At 55.8% G+C, this 14,166-nt stretch overlaps 1 protein-coding gene across 1 annotated transcript in view; it reads left to right on the forward strand.

Moving 5' to 3' along the window:
- Nucleotides 1–14,166, forward strand: part of HSPG2 (heparan sulfate proteoglycan 2) — a 104,826-nt gene that overhangs the window by 51,435 nt on the left and 39,225 nt on the right. The window contains exons 14-33 of the mRNA XM_023509765.1: nucleotides 214–377; nucleotides 863–1,042; nucleotides 1,139–1,335; nucleotides 1,443–1,590; nucleotides 2,424–2,551; nucleotides 2,879–2,965; nucleotides 3,053–3,111; nucleotides 3,281–3,360; nucleotides 4,231–4,371; nucleotides 4,485–4,661; nucleotides 4,838–5,017; nucleotides 5,138–5,256; nucleotides 5,888–5,999; nucleotides 6,164–6,277; nucleotides 6,361–6,488; nucleotides 6,851–6,937; nucleotides 7,705–7,754; nucleotides 8,031–8,125; nucleotides 8,303–8,443; nucleotides 8,759–8,950. Of these exons, the coding sequence (XP_023365533.1) occupies nucleotides 214–377; nucleotides 863–1,042; nucleotides 1,139–1,335; nucleotides 1,443–1,590; nucleotides 2,424–2,551; nucleotides 2,879–2,965; nucleotides 3,053–3,111; nucleotides 3,281–3,360; nucleotides 4,231–4,371; nucleotides 4,485–4,661; nucleotides 4,838–5,017; nucleotides 5,138–5,256; nucleotides 5,888–5,999; nucleotides 6,164–6,277; nucleotides 6,361–6,488; nucleotides 6,851–6,937; nucleotides 7,705–7,754; nucleotides 8,031–8,125; nucleotides 8,303–8,443; nucleotides 8,759–8,950 (2,579 nt within the window). The remainder of the gene's footprint in view (nucleotides 1–213; nucleotides 378–862; nucleotides 1,043–1,138; nucleotides 1,336–1,442; nucleotides 1,591–2,423; nucleotides 2,552–2,878; nucleotides 2,966–3,052; nucleotides 3,112–3,280; nucleotides 3,361–4,230; nucleotides 4,372–4,484; nucleotides 4,662–4,837; nucleotides 5,018–5,137; nucleotides 5,257–5,887; nucleotides 6,000–6,163; nucleotides 6,278–6,360; nucleotides 6,489–6,850; nucleotides 6,938–7,704; nucleotides 7,755–8,030; nucleotides 8,126–8,302; nucleotides 8,444–8,758; nucleotides 8,951–14,166) is intronic.

Raw genomic sequence — 14,166 nt, forward strand, 5'->3', positions numbered from 1 at the left:
CGCAGCATTGACCTTCCCCAGAGCATACTTTGGGAAATGCTGTTCCAAAACTTCTCAGGAATAAAAAAACTTGGGAGAAAAAAACTTTGCTTTTTTTTAACTTTGGGAGAAAGACTAAAGTGTTCTCTAACTAAAAGTTCCCCCCAGAACCTTCCTGGGTTGCCACCCCTTAAGGTAGGCTCTCAGGCAGGCACATGCTATTGCCACCCACAGGCGTGAACGTGACGATGCCTGCGCAGCCTGGCATGCCACCCCTGTCCTCCACCCAGCTGCAGATCGACCCTACATCACAGGAGTTCCAGCTGGTCGACCTGTCCCGCCGCTTCCTTGTCCATGACTCTTTCTGGGCGTTGCCTGAGCAGTTCCTGGGCAATAAGGTGAGGAACCCAGCCCCTGCCCTGGGTGGAGAATGGGCACAGCTCCTCCTTCCATGCCCAGGGCCCGAGTGGGTTTTGCTACCTCTGAAGCTGTTGGGCCCCTGACCTCTCTGGGGAAGCCTCTAGTGATAGTAGCTCATTCACTCAGGACAGGACCTCTTCCTGCCTCTCCTGGCTTGGGAAACAGAGCTGGCATCTCCTCTTCCCAGGAGCTCCCCTGACCACTGTTCCTATACTGGCCTCCCTGGGCACCTTTTGCACAACATTGTCACATTCTCCTGCCATGCGCTGAGCACCCCAGAGGTGGGGCCTAGTTCTTACCCATCTTGGCTTCGCTGTGTCCAGCTCAGGGACAGGCACAAAGGTAGCATCAGGTCAGCAGAATGAGGGAGCAGCTAAGGACTGGACACAGCTGCTCGCGCTGGCATCAGTAGGCATCAAGTGTGCCCATGGCTGCCTGCCCTAATCCATCCTATCTTGGCCAGGTGGACTCCTATGGTGGCTTCCTGCGCTACAGGGTGCGCTATGAGCTTGCACGTGGAATGCTGGAGCCAGTACAGAAGCCGGATGTGGTCCTTGTTGGTGCTAGATATCGCCTACACTCCCGAGGCCACGTGCCCACCCAGCCTGGCACTGTAAACCAGCGCCAGGTCCAGTTCTCTGAGGTAGGTGGCACCTAAGCCTATTAGGGCTGGGGGTAAGGGGAAAGTGGTCTAGGTGGGTGCTAATGTGTGACCCTCCCCACCTTTGCCCATACCCAGGAGCACTGGGTCCACGAGTCTGGCCGTCCGGTGCAGCGAGAAGAGTTGCTACAGGTGCTGCAGAGCCTGGAGGCCGTGCTCATCCAGACCGTATACAACACCAAGATGGCCAGTGTAGGGCTGAGCAACATCACCATGGATACCACCGTCACCCACGCAACCCGCCATGGCCGTGCCCACAGTGTGGAAGAGTGCAGGTGCCTGCCCCAACAGGGCTGGGGACCACAGAGGCCCTGGCAAGGATAGGGGAGAAACAGCAGGGCTCTTGGTTCCTATAGCCACTCTCTTGGTCCTGTCCCTACAGATGCCCCATTGGTTACTCTGGCTTATCTTGTGAGAGCTGTGATGCCCACTTCACCCGGGTGCCTGGTGGGCCTTACCTAGGCACCTGCTCTGGCTGCAATTGCAATGGCCACGCCAGCTCCTGTGACCCTGTGTATGGCCACTGTCTGGTGAGTTGTGCCAACTGGCACTTGGATACTACATGAGACTAGGAACAGACTCCTTTGTATCCATAAACTTAGCACAAGCATCCAGAATGACCTCCAGCAAGCTGTTGTGACTTCTGGATGCATTAACAACAGAGTTATAGCATCCAGACCAGGGAGGTAATGATCTTAATCTCTTCCACCTTCATCAGACTAATCTTGGAGAGTGCCATGCAAAGAAATGTGGCTCTTAGAATGGCAGCCCAAAGGGACACGAGCCTGGGTGTCACACCTTCTTTCTTTTCTTTTCCTTTTTTTTTTTTTTTGAGACAAGAGTCTTCTTTTGTCACCCTCGAAAGAGTGCCATGGCATCATAGCTCACAGCAACAAACTCTTGGGCTTAAGTGATTCTTTTGCCTCAGCCTCCCAAGTAGCAGGACTACAGGTGCCAGCCACAATGCCCAGCTATTCATAGAGACAGAGTCTTGATCTTGCTTAGTCTGGTCTCGAGCCAGGCATTATGGCGGGCAACTATAGTCCCAACTACTTGGGAGGCAAGAGGATCGGTTGAACCCAAGTTTGAGGTTGCTGTGAGCTATGATGCCATGGCACTCTACCAAGGGTGACAAAGTGAGACTCTATCTCAAAAATAAATAAATAAATAAATGTAGGCATTTGGAACCATTTCTGGGACAGGCTGCCATGTCAGTTGATGAGCTCCCTGTCATCTGTAAGGGGGTGTAGCTGATCTGCAAAGCTGTGGAATAATTCCAGTATTCTCAGCATTACTACCCCAGAGCCTGTCCAGTCCACTTCTGCTCAGTAGAACCTGAGATACTCCCTCCTCATCCCCCTAGAATTGCCAGCACAACACAGAAGGACCACAGTGCAACAAGTGCAAGGCCGGCTTCTTTGGGGATGCCACGAAGGCCACAGCCACTGCCTGCCGGCCCTGCCCTTGCCCATACATTGATGCCTCCCAAAGGTCAGACCCAGCCCTGGGTGGGATGGATATGGTGGGAGCTGTGGGCGTTGCCACAGGCTGGGGGAATATTCTATCTGAGCAGAAAAGCAGGAGCCCTGGATTCAAATTCCAACCTGGTCACTGAGTGGTCTCGTGCTCCTTGACCTCAGCTTCCTTCTCTATGTAATGGGCCCATCTGCCTTCCTGCAGCTGCTACAAGGCTGCAGATTAAGGAAAGTGTGCTGAGAGCTGGCATCATGCCTCCTGGCATACTGCATCTGTCATTGCCTGGGGTGAGAGTATATGTCCTGACCCCAGCCCTGCCCCACACCCTGTCAATACCCACAGATTTTCAAACACTTGCTTCCTGGACACAGACGGCCAAGCTACATGTGATGCATGTGAACCAGGCTACACAGGTCGCCGCTGTGAGAGGTGAGGAAGAACCTCAGGGCCTGCGGGAAGTGGGCTGTAGCAGGTAGGGACATGGAAGTGCTGCTCACAGCCCCATCTCTCACCCAGCTGTGCCGCCGGATATGAGGGCAACCCTATCCAGCCAGGCGGGAAGTGCAGGCCCACCAGTGAGTACTGCAGCTGCCCTCCCCTGGCAGCTCCCCAGACTGCCCACCAGGTCCCCTCCCTCCCTGCCCCAGCCAGTGATCCTGGGGGAGCCATCCCACTCTGTCCCTCTGCCCAGACTCTGTCTATCCCATCCTCGCCTGCCCTGCCAACACCCACTTTGTGCCACAGACCAGGAGTTTGTGCGCTGTGATGAGCGTGGCAGCGTGGAGACCTCTGGGTCCAGCCTACAGGTGGCATGCCGCTGCAAGGTATGCATGGCGCCCCCACCTGCCCTGGGTGCTTTGGCCCAGGCACCCCAGCAGGGGGAGGGAGGAAGAAGGCCCCATATTCTCTCCATAACTCCTTGGCCAGTGACTGCTGTCCTACCCAGAGGCTGGGGGGGCTGGCTAACTAGTCTTCCATACCGTGAAAGGTGGCCGGGTATTGGGAAGGAGCATTAGTTAGGGAGTCAGGGGACCCGAGTTTCAGTCCCAGCCACTTTTACTGTACTCCGTCAGTTCTCACATGGACACAAAGATGTACATATTGGCATCCCCAGTTTGTGGATGAGGAAATGAGGGCTCAGAGAAGGGACATCATTTACGTTAAGAATGGGAGAATCAAGTGTCCGTGAAAAAAACAACTAAACGTATTTTGGAGTTAGACACTCCTAAATGGAAATCCCAGAGTGGATGAACAACCTGAGTGATCTTGTGCAATTCATTTCATGTCCTTGACCCTCAGTTTCCTCCTGTGAAGGATGGAGATATCATCTACCTCTGAAGGTCCTTAGGGGAGTTAAATGAGGGGATGGTTGAATAGCAACTAGCACAGTGCATGAAACATTCCATAATTAGTAGCAATAATTGTTTTCATCAAGTTGCTGTGTTTTAAACTGAAACTTTTTTGTGAGCCCCCTGGCAGCCATAGAGAAAAGGGAAAAAAATGGTTTTATAAGCCCAATATTCCCCATTGACTGGGAATTATTGTTCAAATGGTAGTGATGCCTCATACATGTGCTTTTTCAGTGGCTCCCTTGGGCCTTGGGTCCCCATCTAATCTGTGGGCAGGTTCAGCCGGAAGCTCCAGGTAGCCCCTCCTGTGGGCTATCCTGCAGCTCCCAGCTTCTGTGCTTGCAGAACAACGTGGTGGGGCGCTTGTGCAAAGAGTGTGCCAATGGCTTTTTCCACCTGGGTAACCGAAAGTCCGACGGCTGCCTCAAGTGCTTCTGCATGGGTGTCAGTCGCCAGTGCACCAGTTCTTCATGGAGCCGTGCCCAGGTACCTAGGCAAGGCGAGCAGGCAGGTGGGCTGGACTGCCGAGCCCAGGGATAGGTGCACCTTGCATCAGCCCTAGGCTGCGGCCCCATCCCAGCCCTTTCTCCCCATACCAGGTGCTTGGCGCCTCCGAAGAGCCTGCTCATTTCAGCCTGACCAATGCCGCAGGTACCCACACCACCACCGATGGCATCTCCTCACCTGCATCTGGGGAATTGGTTTTCTCCTCCTTCCACCACCTCCTACCTGGACCCTACTTCTGGAGCCTTCCTCCACGCTTCCAGGGGGACAAGGTGGGTAGGGGGTGGGAAGAGACAGGGAGCTCCAGGCAGCATGGGCAAAGGCTTAGAAGCAGGAGTGTCATGGTACCTGGGAGAATAATGAGATGGTCTGCAAGGAGAAGGTGGGCAGAGCAGCCATGGGACCCGACTGTGGGCCTTTGCTAAGCACTTGTCCACCCTGGGTCCAGGTCACCTCCTATGGAGGGGAGCTTCGCTTCACAGTGACCCAGCGGCCTCAGCCTGGCTCCACACCCCTGCACGGGCAGCCGCTGGTGGTGCTGCAGGGCAACGGCATTGTCTTGGAGCATCACACCTCCCAGGAGCCCATCCCCGGCCAGCCCAGCACCTTCACTGTGCCCTTCTGGGAGGTGAGCCACACTGCCCCAGGAGCCTATCATGGGGGTGGGCTGGGGGCAGGCCCTTCCTCCCCTCACTCAGGGGTGTTGACACCCCAGGATGTTGAAGCACATGTGTCCTTTCCTTGGCAGCAAGCATGGCAGCGGCCAGACGGGCAGCCAGCCACGCGAGAGCACCTGCTAATGGCACTGGCAGACATCAACACCCTCCTGATCCAAGCATCCTACACCCAGCACCCAGCTGAGAGCAGGTGTCAGGGCTGGGGCAGCACGGGGGGTTGGGGAGGGGGTGGGCTAGGTGAGGGGCTCCAGTCTAATGTGGTGCAGCCAGACGGCTGGCTCTGCCACTTACACACTGTGTGGCCTTTTTGTACCTCATGCTCCCCTTCTGTTAAATGGCCGTTGTGACAATGCCTCCCTCACAGGGCTTGTCTTAGGTTGCCTAGAAGTGAAGCCTGGGATGGAGCACACATGATTCATGGGAGGACTTGTAACGGAGGGAGGGTCACAGGCAGGGGAAGGGGCCGAGCAAGGATGTGGACTCGGGTCAAGTCCAGCCTCAGCCTCATCCCACAGGGACCTCTGGAGAGTAAATGACCCAGAAGAATCATCTTACTTGGAAGAGAATGGGCTTTAGTACCCTGTATTAGCCAGCCACCAGGCACCCTGGGGAGTGGGCTGGGATAACCTCCCTGGGCAAGGAAGACTGAAGGTTTAAGCCATTTGACGTGCCCCTTACAATGAGGGTGGGGTGAAGGGTTCTGGACAGAGCTCCCGCAGCATCACAGCAGGGCTATCAGGAGGGCTAATGAGGTCCCCCAGTCTCCAGGCCTGCCTGGCACAGAGTAAGTACTCATTTGTAGTGGGTCTTGTCACACCCAGGGTCTCTGGCATCAGCATGGATATAGCTGTGCCTGAGGACACCGGCCAGGATCCTGCACTGGAAGTGGAGCAATGTACCTGCCCGCCCGGGTACCGTGGCCCATCCTGCCAGGTGAGTCCTGAGCCCCACCCCCTGTATTGCCACCTGCCTCCAAGGTGCTCCCAGCTGCTCCTCCATTAGCTCTTCCCCACCTCCCCAGCCCAGCCACATGGTGCTCCTACCCAGACTGGGCCCTGTCCAGGAAGCCCTTCTCATTGCCATCTTCCTGCCCCTAGGACTGTGACACAGGCTACACACGCATGCCCAGTGGCCTCTATCTGGGCACCTGTGAACGCTGCAGCTGCCATGGCCACTCAGAGGTGTGCGAGCCTGAAACAGGTGTCTGCCAGGTGAGTCCTGCCTTCCTTCCTCCCACCCCAGGGATCTGTGGCCTCCAAGGGCTCAGTCTCAACCCACGTTCTGCCCCTCCCAGGGCTGCCAGCACCACACCGAGGGCCCTCGGTGTGAGCAGTGCCAGCCAGGATACTATGGGGATGCCCAGCAGGGGACGCCACAGGACTGCCAGCGGTGCCCGTGCTATGGAGCCCCCGCTTCTGGCCAGTGCGTTCCCTCCCTGCCTATACCTGCCCATACCTGCCCTTCCCTGAAATTTCCACCACCCTTTCCCACACTCCCTCCCTCCTGGACCCTTCAGTGGTTAAATCCTGACCTTACCCTGCCTCAGTGGGTCACTTTTAGGGCCTCACCTTCCTCAGTCCACCCACCTTAGCCCCTAGGGTGAGAACTGAGAGAGGTGACGCTGTTGGACCCCTTAGTACAGTGCCTGGCACATAGCTGGCACTCAGGACCTATTAGTTCATGTACCTGTCTTCCTCTCCCTTCTCCCCCGGACCTGCAGGAGGGTCAGGGGAGAAGAAAGAGCCGCTGCTTTTCTGATGGGAAATTTGCCCCCACACTCTCAGGGCTACCCACACCTGCTTTCTGGACACAGACAGCCACCCCACCTGTGACGCGTGCTCCCCAGGCCACAGCGGGCGTCACTGTGAGAGGTGAGGTGGGTGGCGGGAGTGTGGGGATATGTGGAGGGGCTTCCCTGGAGTCCTTAGTCTGGTTCCAGCCCTCCTAATCCAGAGGTGCCAGGGACCCTCTTACTACTACACAGAGCCTCACCCTCTAGCCTGGCATTTGAGACCCTCAGATATCCTGGCCCGTGGTTCCCCTTCAGCCCCCAGCACCCCCTACCCTAGCCAGGCCAGGGTCTTTCCACAAGACCCCACATTCTTGCTAAAGGTCCTGGCTCAAGGCCCAATCACACTAATCTCACTGGTTGTGGGGTCCAGAGCATGTCCCTGCTCTTCCCCCAGAACCCATCTATAACCCGGTTGAATTGGGCTGCTACTTTCCTCCAGTGCCTGAGGCCCTTGGGTCCAGTATAGGTACCCCAACCTAGTCCCGGGGTTCTGCTTCCCTTCCTCAAAGGCGGCTAAGTGCAGTGGCTCACACTTGTAATCCTAGCCCTCTGGGAGACTGAGGCAAGAGGATTGCTTGAGCTCAGGAGTTCGAGACCAGCCTAAGCAAGAGTGAGACCCCATCTCTATGAAAAAAGAAAGAAAAAACAGAAAAACTACCCCTTCATGGTGGCACATGCTTATAGTCCCAGCTACTTAGGAGGCTGAGGCAAGAGGATTGCTCAAGCCCAAGAGTTTGAGGTTGATGTGATTTATGACACTGTGGCACTCTACCCAGGGTGACAGAGTGAGATTCTGTCTCCAAAAAAAAAAAAAAAAAATTCATCAGAGGCTTTCTTTCTCTGCAGGTGTGCCCCAGGTTACTATGGCAATCCCAGCCAGGGCCAGCCATGCCGAAGTGAGTAGTGTTGGGGAGATCGTTGAGATTGAACTACCCGGTCTCCCCAGCCATTATTCTCCTTTAGCTTTACCTCTCTGAGCCTCAGTCTCCATCTGTACAATGGGGATAGGAACGGCCTGCCCACCACCTCTGAGGGCTGTTATGAGAGGGTAGAGCACCCACACTGGAAGTAAATGTTCCCCCTCAGTGCTGAGCTGGGTGTTCAGTATTCTGGGAAATGGAGCACTTGGTGGTTAAGTTTGAGGCTCCAGCTGTGACTTCCCTCTACCACAGGAGATGGCCAGATGCCAGAGCCCATAGGCTGTGGCTGTGACCCCGAGGGCAGCATCAGCACTCAATGTGATGCTACTGGTCAGTGCTACTGCAAGGTCAGTCCAAATCCCTCCACCTGTTGCCCGAGGCCTGGAGGGGCCAGGGCATAGGGGTGAGGAGTAGGGGTTGTCCAGAACTGCCACAAGTGCCTGGAAAGGCTGGCCTCGGGCTGCTTGGGGTGTAGGACACCCACTCGAGTTACCTGCTTGCATCTTTCCATCCATCCACCCCAGACCCAAGTGGAAGGCCTCACCTGCAACCACTGCCGGCCCCACCACTTCCACCTGAGCGCCAGCAACCCTGATGGCTGCCTGCCTTGCTTCTGCATGGGCGTCACCCAGCAGTGTGCCAGCTCCTCCTACACCCGCCACCTGGTGAGAGCCTGTGTTGCCCCAGCACTGGGGGGGGTGGGGGTGGGCCTGGCACTCCCTAGATCCTCATGGGGCAAGTCAGGAGCCTGTCCTCAGTGGCGTCCCCACTGCCCCCATCATTGCCCATCTCTTCACTGAGCCCAACAACCTTCACCTTGCCCTAATGTCCTCCCTCCCCCCCATATCCCCTTTAGTTTTTCCCCAGCACAAATCTCAGCAAGCCCCCATTACCTGCCCTAGCGCCCTCCCATTCCCTGTCCCCCACCAAGGCACCCGTCCCAGTGCTCAGACTGACATCTGTCCTCCTTCTACTGCCAGATCTCCACCCACTTTGCCCCTGGAGACTTCCAAGGCTTTGTCCTGGTGAACCCACAGCGGAACAGCCACCTGACAGGAGGCTTTACCGTGGACCCTGTGCCCGAGGGTGCCCAGCTGTCTTTTGGCAACTTCGCCCACCTTGGCCACGAGTCCTTCTACTGGCAGCTGCCGGAGACATACCAGGGAGACAAGGTGTGATTTGCAGCAGGGGCTGCAAGCCCGCCCCGAGTGCCAGTGCTGAGCCAGGCCCCTGCTTTGCACCAGGGTCAGTGGCTTATGAGTAGTTTCGGCCAGCAGGCAGGCATCTGCCATGTGGCTGCCAAACTGTGGGTAAGCAGGCAGGCATCTGCCATGTGGCTGCCAAACTGTGGGTAAGCATGTGGCCTTGGGGTCCAATGGATGTCAGTCTCGATCCCAGCTCTGCTGCTTGCCAGGTGGATACCTTATGATAATGCTCAACTCTAGGGCAGCTGGAAGAACTGGAGATTGTGCCTGGCACATAAGTGCTCATCAGTTAATGATTGTTTGCTTTCATGCAGTTATTCAAAAACAGGTCCTGAGCGAGGCCCTGGAAACATACAGACAAGTGAAGCACAGTTTCAGGGTCATTCATTTGCTCAGAATTCCCTCGTGTATGTTACGGGCTCTGTGCTTGGTACTGGGCATGACAATCCTACAGGCCATATTTACTGTGTGCTAGGTATGGCTCCAAGCACTTCTTCATGTCATAGATCAAAAGTGTATGAGCCAGGTACATACTACTGCCCTATTTCATAAGTGAGGAAACTGAGGCAAGAGAGGATAGGTAATTTAAGTCCCACAGCTAGTAGGTGGCCATGCTGGGACTCAAGTGTGCTAGTCAGAGGTGGGCGTGTCTTTGCCACTCCAGACATGTTCTGGGGAGAAGGGGATGGTGATGGTTTGGGGGCAGGGTCATAGGGACAGACTCCAGGGCAGCCTGCCCAAGTATGTTCCTTGAGCAACCACGGCCACCTGGTGGTATCCAGGGAAAGTCCCCTGCTGGGGAATTCCCTGCTGTCTAAGGCCAGCACTCAAGTAGATTTGTCCTGAGAGCCAGGGGCCAGGGAGACCAGGGACTCCTAGGAAGGGGAGCTCTGAGGCTGCCCCACCCCCGTTCCATGGACAGAGCCAGGTATCCTGGGGCCCTTTCAGGGCTAGTCCCTTCTTCCTTCTTGGGTTCCTCTTCTCCTGGCCTCCTTGGTTCCCTGTTCTATAGTTCTCTGACCTTTCTCTGTCTCCTCTACCGCCATTCCCCACACCCTGCAGAGGGAGGCATACTTTACACGGCTGCGCCGGGCTCACCAGGTAGGCCCAGGATGGAAGTGGTGTGGACTTGTGTTGCTGCATGGTGCATTATCAGCTGCCCTGGGTGGCACTGGGATCTGCGTGAACCCAGGCATGCAGTGTGGAACGCTGTGCCTAAGCCCTCAACCTCACCTGCTGTGTGGTCTGGTCCTAGTACCAACCATTTGAGGTCTGAATGGTGACTGAGGTAGTAGGGAAACCAACTCAAAGCTAATGCACACCACTGTATCTGCCCCCCAGGTGCCCCTGGCGCTGCCTCCCGAGCAGCCACCACTAACCCCTGTGTGCATGTGCCCCCCCAGGGCCTGCAAGCTGGAGAGGGGAGCATGCATCTTTCCTCCCAATCAGTGTGGGCTTTTCTGGCCACCATATCCATGGGTAGAGACCTCGGGAGGTCTGAGTTGGCTTGTGCCCTCCATCCCATCAGAACCGCACATCCCTCTCAGAGGAGCAGTGGCGGGCAGCTGTGAAAGCTGGGAGGATCCTGGGACTCCCAGAGGGCAAGGGCCAGGCACAGCGGGTATCACAGGTAATAGGGACTGGCTGGGTCTGGGGCCACAAAGAGGGGACCAGAGAACTTTAGTCCAAGCCCAAGGCCCTCCTGGGCCAGTTTCCTGCAGCCAGCCCAGGCCCTTGGGAAACATTCCAGAGCTGGGAATGGCTTGGGTTAGTGCCAGGGCACATACAGAGAGTCAGGCCAAGGGGCAGCCTGCCCACCACAGATGCTGCGGGGGCTGCCTCAGCATTCTGGCCTTGGCAGGACAGGGCTGTCTGCCCACCTCTTGCTGGGCACCCTCTGTAGGGCTTTCCGCCAGCAGTCACAGCCCATGGGCAGCCAAGCCCATCCCAGGATACTTCCACCTGGCTCAGGAGGAGCAAGAGGGCAGTGGTACAAAGGTGGAGAGTCTGGCACCAGCACTTGGGAATAGATGGTGCAGAGCAGTAGCTGGCTGGGCCCGGGGGCAGCTTAGGGCAGGGAAGCCTCACAAGCATCCATTCTGTCCCTCTCTGCTCCTCTCCTCTGTTCTCCCTCTCCCGGTCCCCCAGGTGGACGAGGCTCAGAGGCGGATGGATGCTGAGATCTGGCAGCTCCTTTCCAGCTTTGCTGCCCACCCACAGCCCCCTCCTCAGAGGCTCTCCCCCCATCCCCAGCCTGCAGCTGCTCTGCGAGCAGCTCCCCCCTCCTCCCACTTCTCCTTCTCCTCCTCCTCCTCCTCTTCCTCCTCATCTTCCCCAGCAGGCTCTCAGGTATGTGCCAAGGCACTCACCAAAGGCCCCCCACCCACCATGCTTTCTAGACACCAGTCATTTCTGAACCAACTTCCCAAGTTTTTACATTACCTAGACTATTACTCTCTTCAGATTTTCCGTGAAATCGGTACTATGCATGTTAAAAGAGCTGCTCGATTTTAAAATGTTGACCCATGTGTTGAGGTCCACAAGAGAGACACACAAGACATGAGAAGATGTGGGCCCAGGCCATGCCCAGAGAGAGCAGCGGGTTTCCAGGTCCACATGGGGGAAGGAGGTTGTCCAAAGAGCAAGGCCAAGACTTGCACTGTGGGTGGGGGGCTCTGGCCCTCTGTCCTGCTGCCAAGCCTTCTTGGGTGACTGTTTACCCCGTGGGAACCATCTCTGCCCTGTTGTCCCCCCATGTGCACTCCTCTTAGCTCTCACTACCTGTCCTTCTATCCTAGTTCTCTCTCTCCTACGAAGGCTTCTCTCTGCTTCCTGGAAGCCTCTATTATTGGCAGCTGCCCCAGACCTTCCTGGGTGACAAGGTAACAAGGAGCTGGGGGTGCCTTAGAATCCTAAAATATTAGCCCTTTGTCAAAGGCCTTTATGACCTAAACGGGTAGACCGAGGCCCATGGGCTGGGGAAGAGGACTTGCCCGGGCTCTCTTGTTCAGGTCAAAACACAGCTGAGACTGAACTCAGCTCTGCTCTTGCTCTTAAGCTGGTGGCCCCAGCCAAGGGGCTGTCTCTCCTGGGAGAGTTTCTTCTGCTCTCTTCTCTGGGCTCCCTATGTCCAGGCTGCTGGCCTAGTTCTTGGTGCTACACTTGTTCCTTCAACTGGCCTCCCCTAAGGTTCCCTGTGTGCTGTGTCCCATGCAGGCAGACGAGGCGCTGGCCTCCGAAGCTCCCCAGATATCTGACTGTCACATGTCAGCAGCTGCAGCATTGGCATTAGTATGAGTATTAGTGTGCCTCCATCTTGTTCCCAAAACAATTGAGAGTGCCTCTTAAGAATACCCATGAAGGGGCTCGGCGCCTATAGCTCAACCGGCTAAGGCGCCAGCCACATACACCTAAGGTGGTGGGTTCGAATCCCCAGCCCGGACCCGCCAAACAACAATGACGGCTGCAACCAAAAAATAGCCGGGCGTTGTGGCGGGCGCCTGTGGTCCCAGCTACTTGGGAGGCGGAGGCAGGAGACTCGCTTGAGCCCAGGAGTTGGAGGTTGCTGTGAGTAATGCCACGGCACTCTACCCAGGGGGATAGCTTGAGGCTCTGTCTCAAAAAAAAAAAAAAGAATACCCATGAAGGTCGGGCATGGTGGCTCACGCCTGTAATCCCAGCCCAAAGACTGAGGCTGGTAGATTGCTTGAGCTCAGGAGTTTTAAGACCAGCCTGAGCAAGAGTGATACTCCGTCTCTTAAAAAAAAAAAAATGCCACATGTTGTGTCAGGTGCTTGTAGTCCCACCTATTTGGGAGGCTGAAGCATCTTTTGCTTGAGCCCAAAAGTTTGAGGTTGCTGTGAGTTATGACACCATGCCACCCTACCCAGGGTGACAGCATGAGACTCTGTCTCAACAACAATAAAATACACATGATATGTGATAAAATAATATGCAGGGATGCAGGCAGGACAGTCAGGGCACAGGGATGAGGGAAGGGTAGAGCTGCTGAAGCCAAGGGCAGAGTGGAAGCAACGCAGAGTCAGTGGGCGGCACCATGCACTTGGCACAGTACTGAGTGCGTCATTTTACTTTACAAGTGCTGTGTTACTTAATCTTCCCGATACCCTTCACAGTAGGTATGATTTTTACTCCCATTTCCACATGAGGAAAGTAGCACTCAGAGAGATGCGATGCCTTGTCCAAGGCTGTGAAGCTGGAATTTGAACCTGGGTCTTTCAGACTGTGGCATCCGCCCCCTTCATCACTGTGCTGCGCCTGCCTACAGCTTGCTAGAAAGTTGGTCCCAAGCATGGCTATGAACTTGCTGGCATCCAAAGCAAACAGGAGACCAGTTGTTTCATGGTTATTTCGTTAGGGCTTGAATTCCTTACCACACCCTGAGCTTGTGGAAAACAACCCCTGGGCCCACGTAGCCCAGGGCCTGGCATGTGGTCATTGAGTGTTTGGTAAATACCAACGGAGCGAACACACAGGTGGACAAATGGGGTAGGCCCGGTGCAGTGTGGTATTGAGCTGGACATCTGCCTTGGTGACAGAGGAAGGGAAAATCCCCTGGGGCAGAGCTGGGGCTCCAGCTGCCTGTGTGAAAGCCCCCATGACAAGTGTGAGGACTCCTCTGAGCAACAGAAAACCAAAGTCCAGCTGGCTTGTCTGCAACAAAGAACCTATTGGCTCATGTAGTAGCAGAGTCCGAGGATGTGTGGTGTCAGACGCCGGGAGACCCAAGGCTCATTAGGCTTTATCTCTAGCTTCTCATCTGACTAGAGTTTCCCTGTCCCAGTAGAAAGAGCAGAAGTGCTGGGTCACTTGTCCTTTCCTGAGGGGGCAGTGGTGGGATACTTGGATTGGCCACGCCTGGTTCCCGTCTCTGCTGTAGGGGGGTGGGCCCCCCAAGCCACATGGCTTGCATGTGGAGGGAAGAGTTACTCTTTTTTTTTTTTTTTTAAATTGTTTGGAATTCATTGAGGGTACAAAGAATTAGGTTACACTGATTGCGGTTGTTAGGGGAAGAGTTATTCATTAAAGAAAATCAGGCTGGGCTCGGCGCCTGTGGCTCAAGCGGCTAAGGCGCCAGCCACATACACCTGAGGTGGTGGGTTCGAATCCCCAGCCCAGACCCGCCAAACAACAATGACGGCTGCAACCAAAAAATAGCCGGG

Source organism: Otolemur garnettii, unplaced genomic scaffold (genome assembly GCF_000181295.1).
Source record: "Otolemur garnettii isolate 467f Iridium unplaced genomic scaffold, OtoGar3 scaffold00009, whole genome shotgun sequence".
Lineage (NCBI taxonomy): Eukaryota > Metazoa > Chordata > Mammalia > Primates > Galagidae > Otolemur > Otolemur garnettii.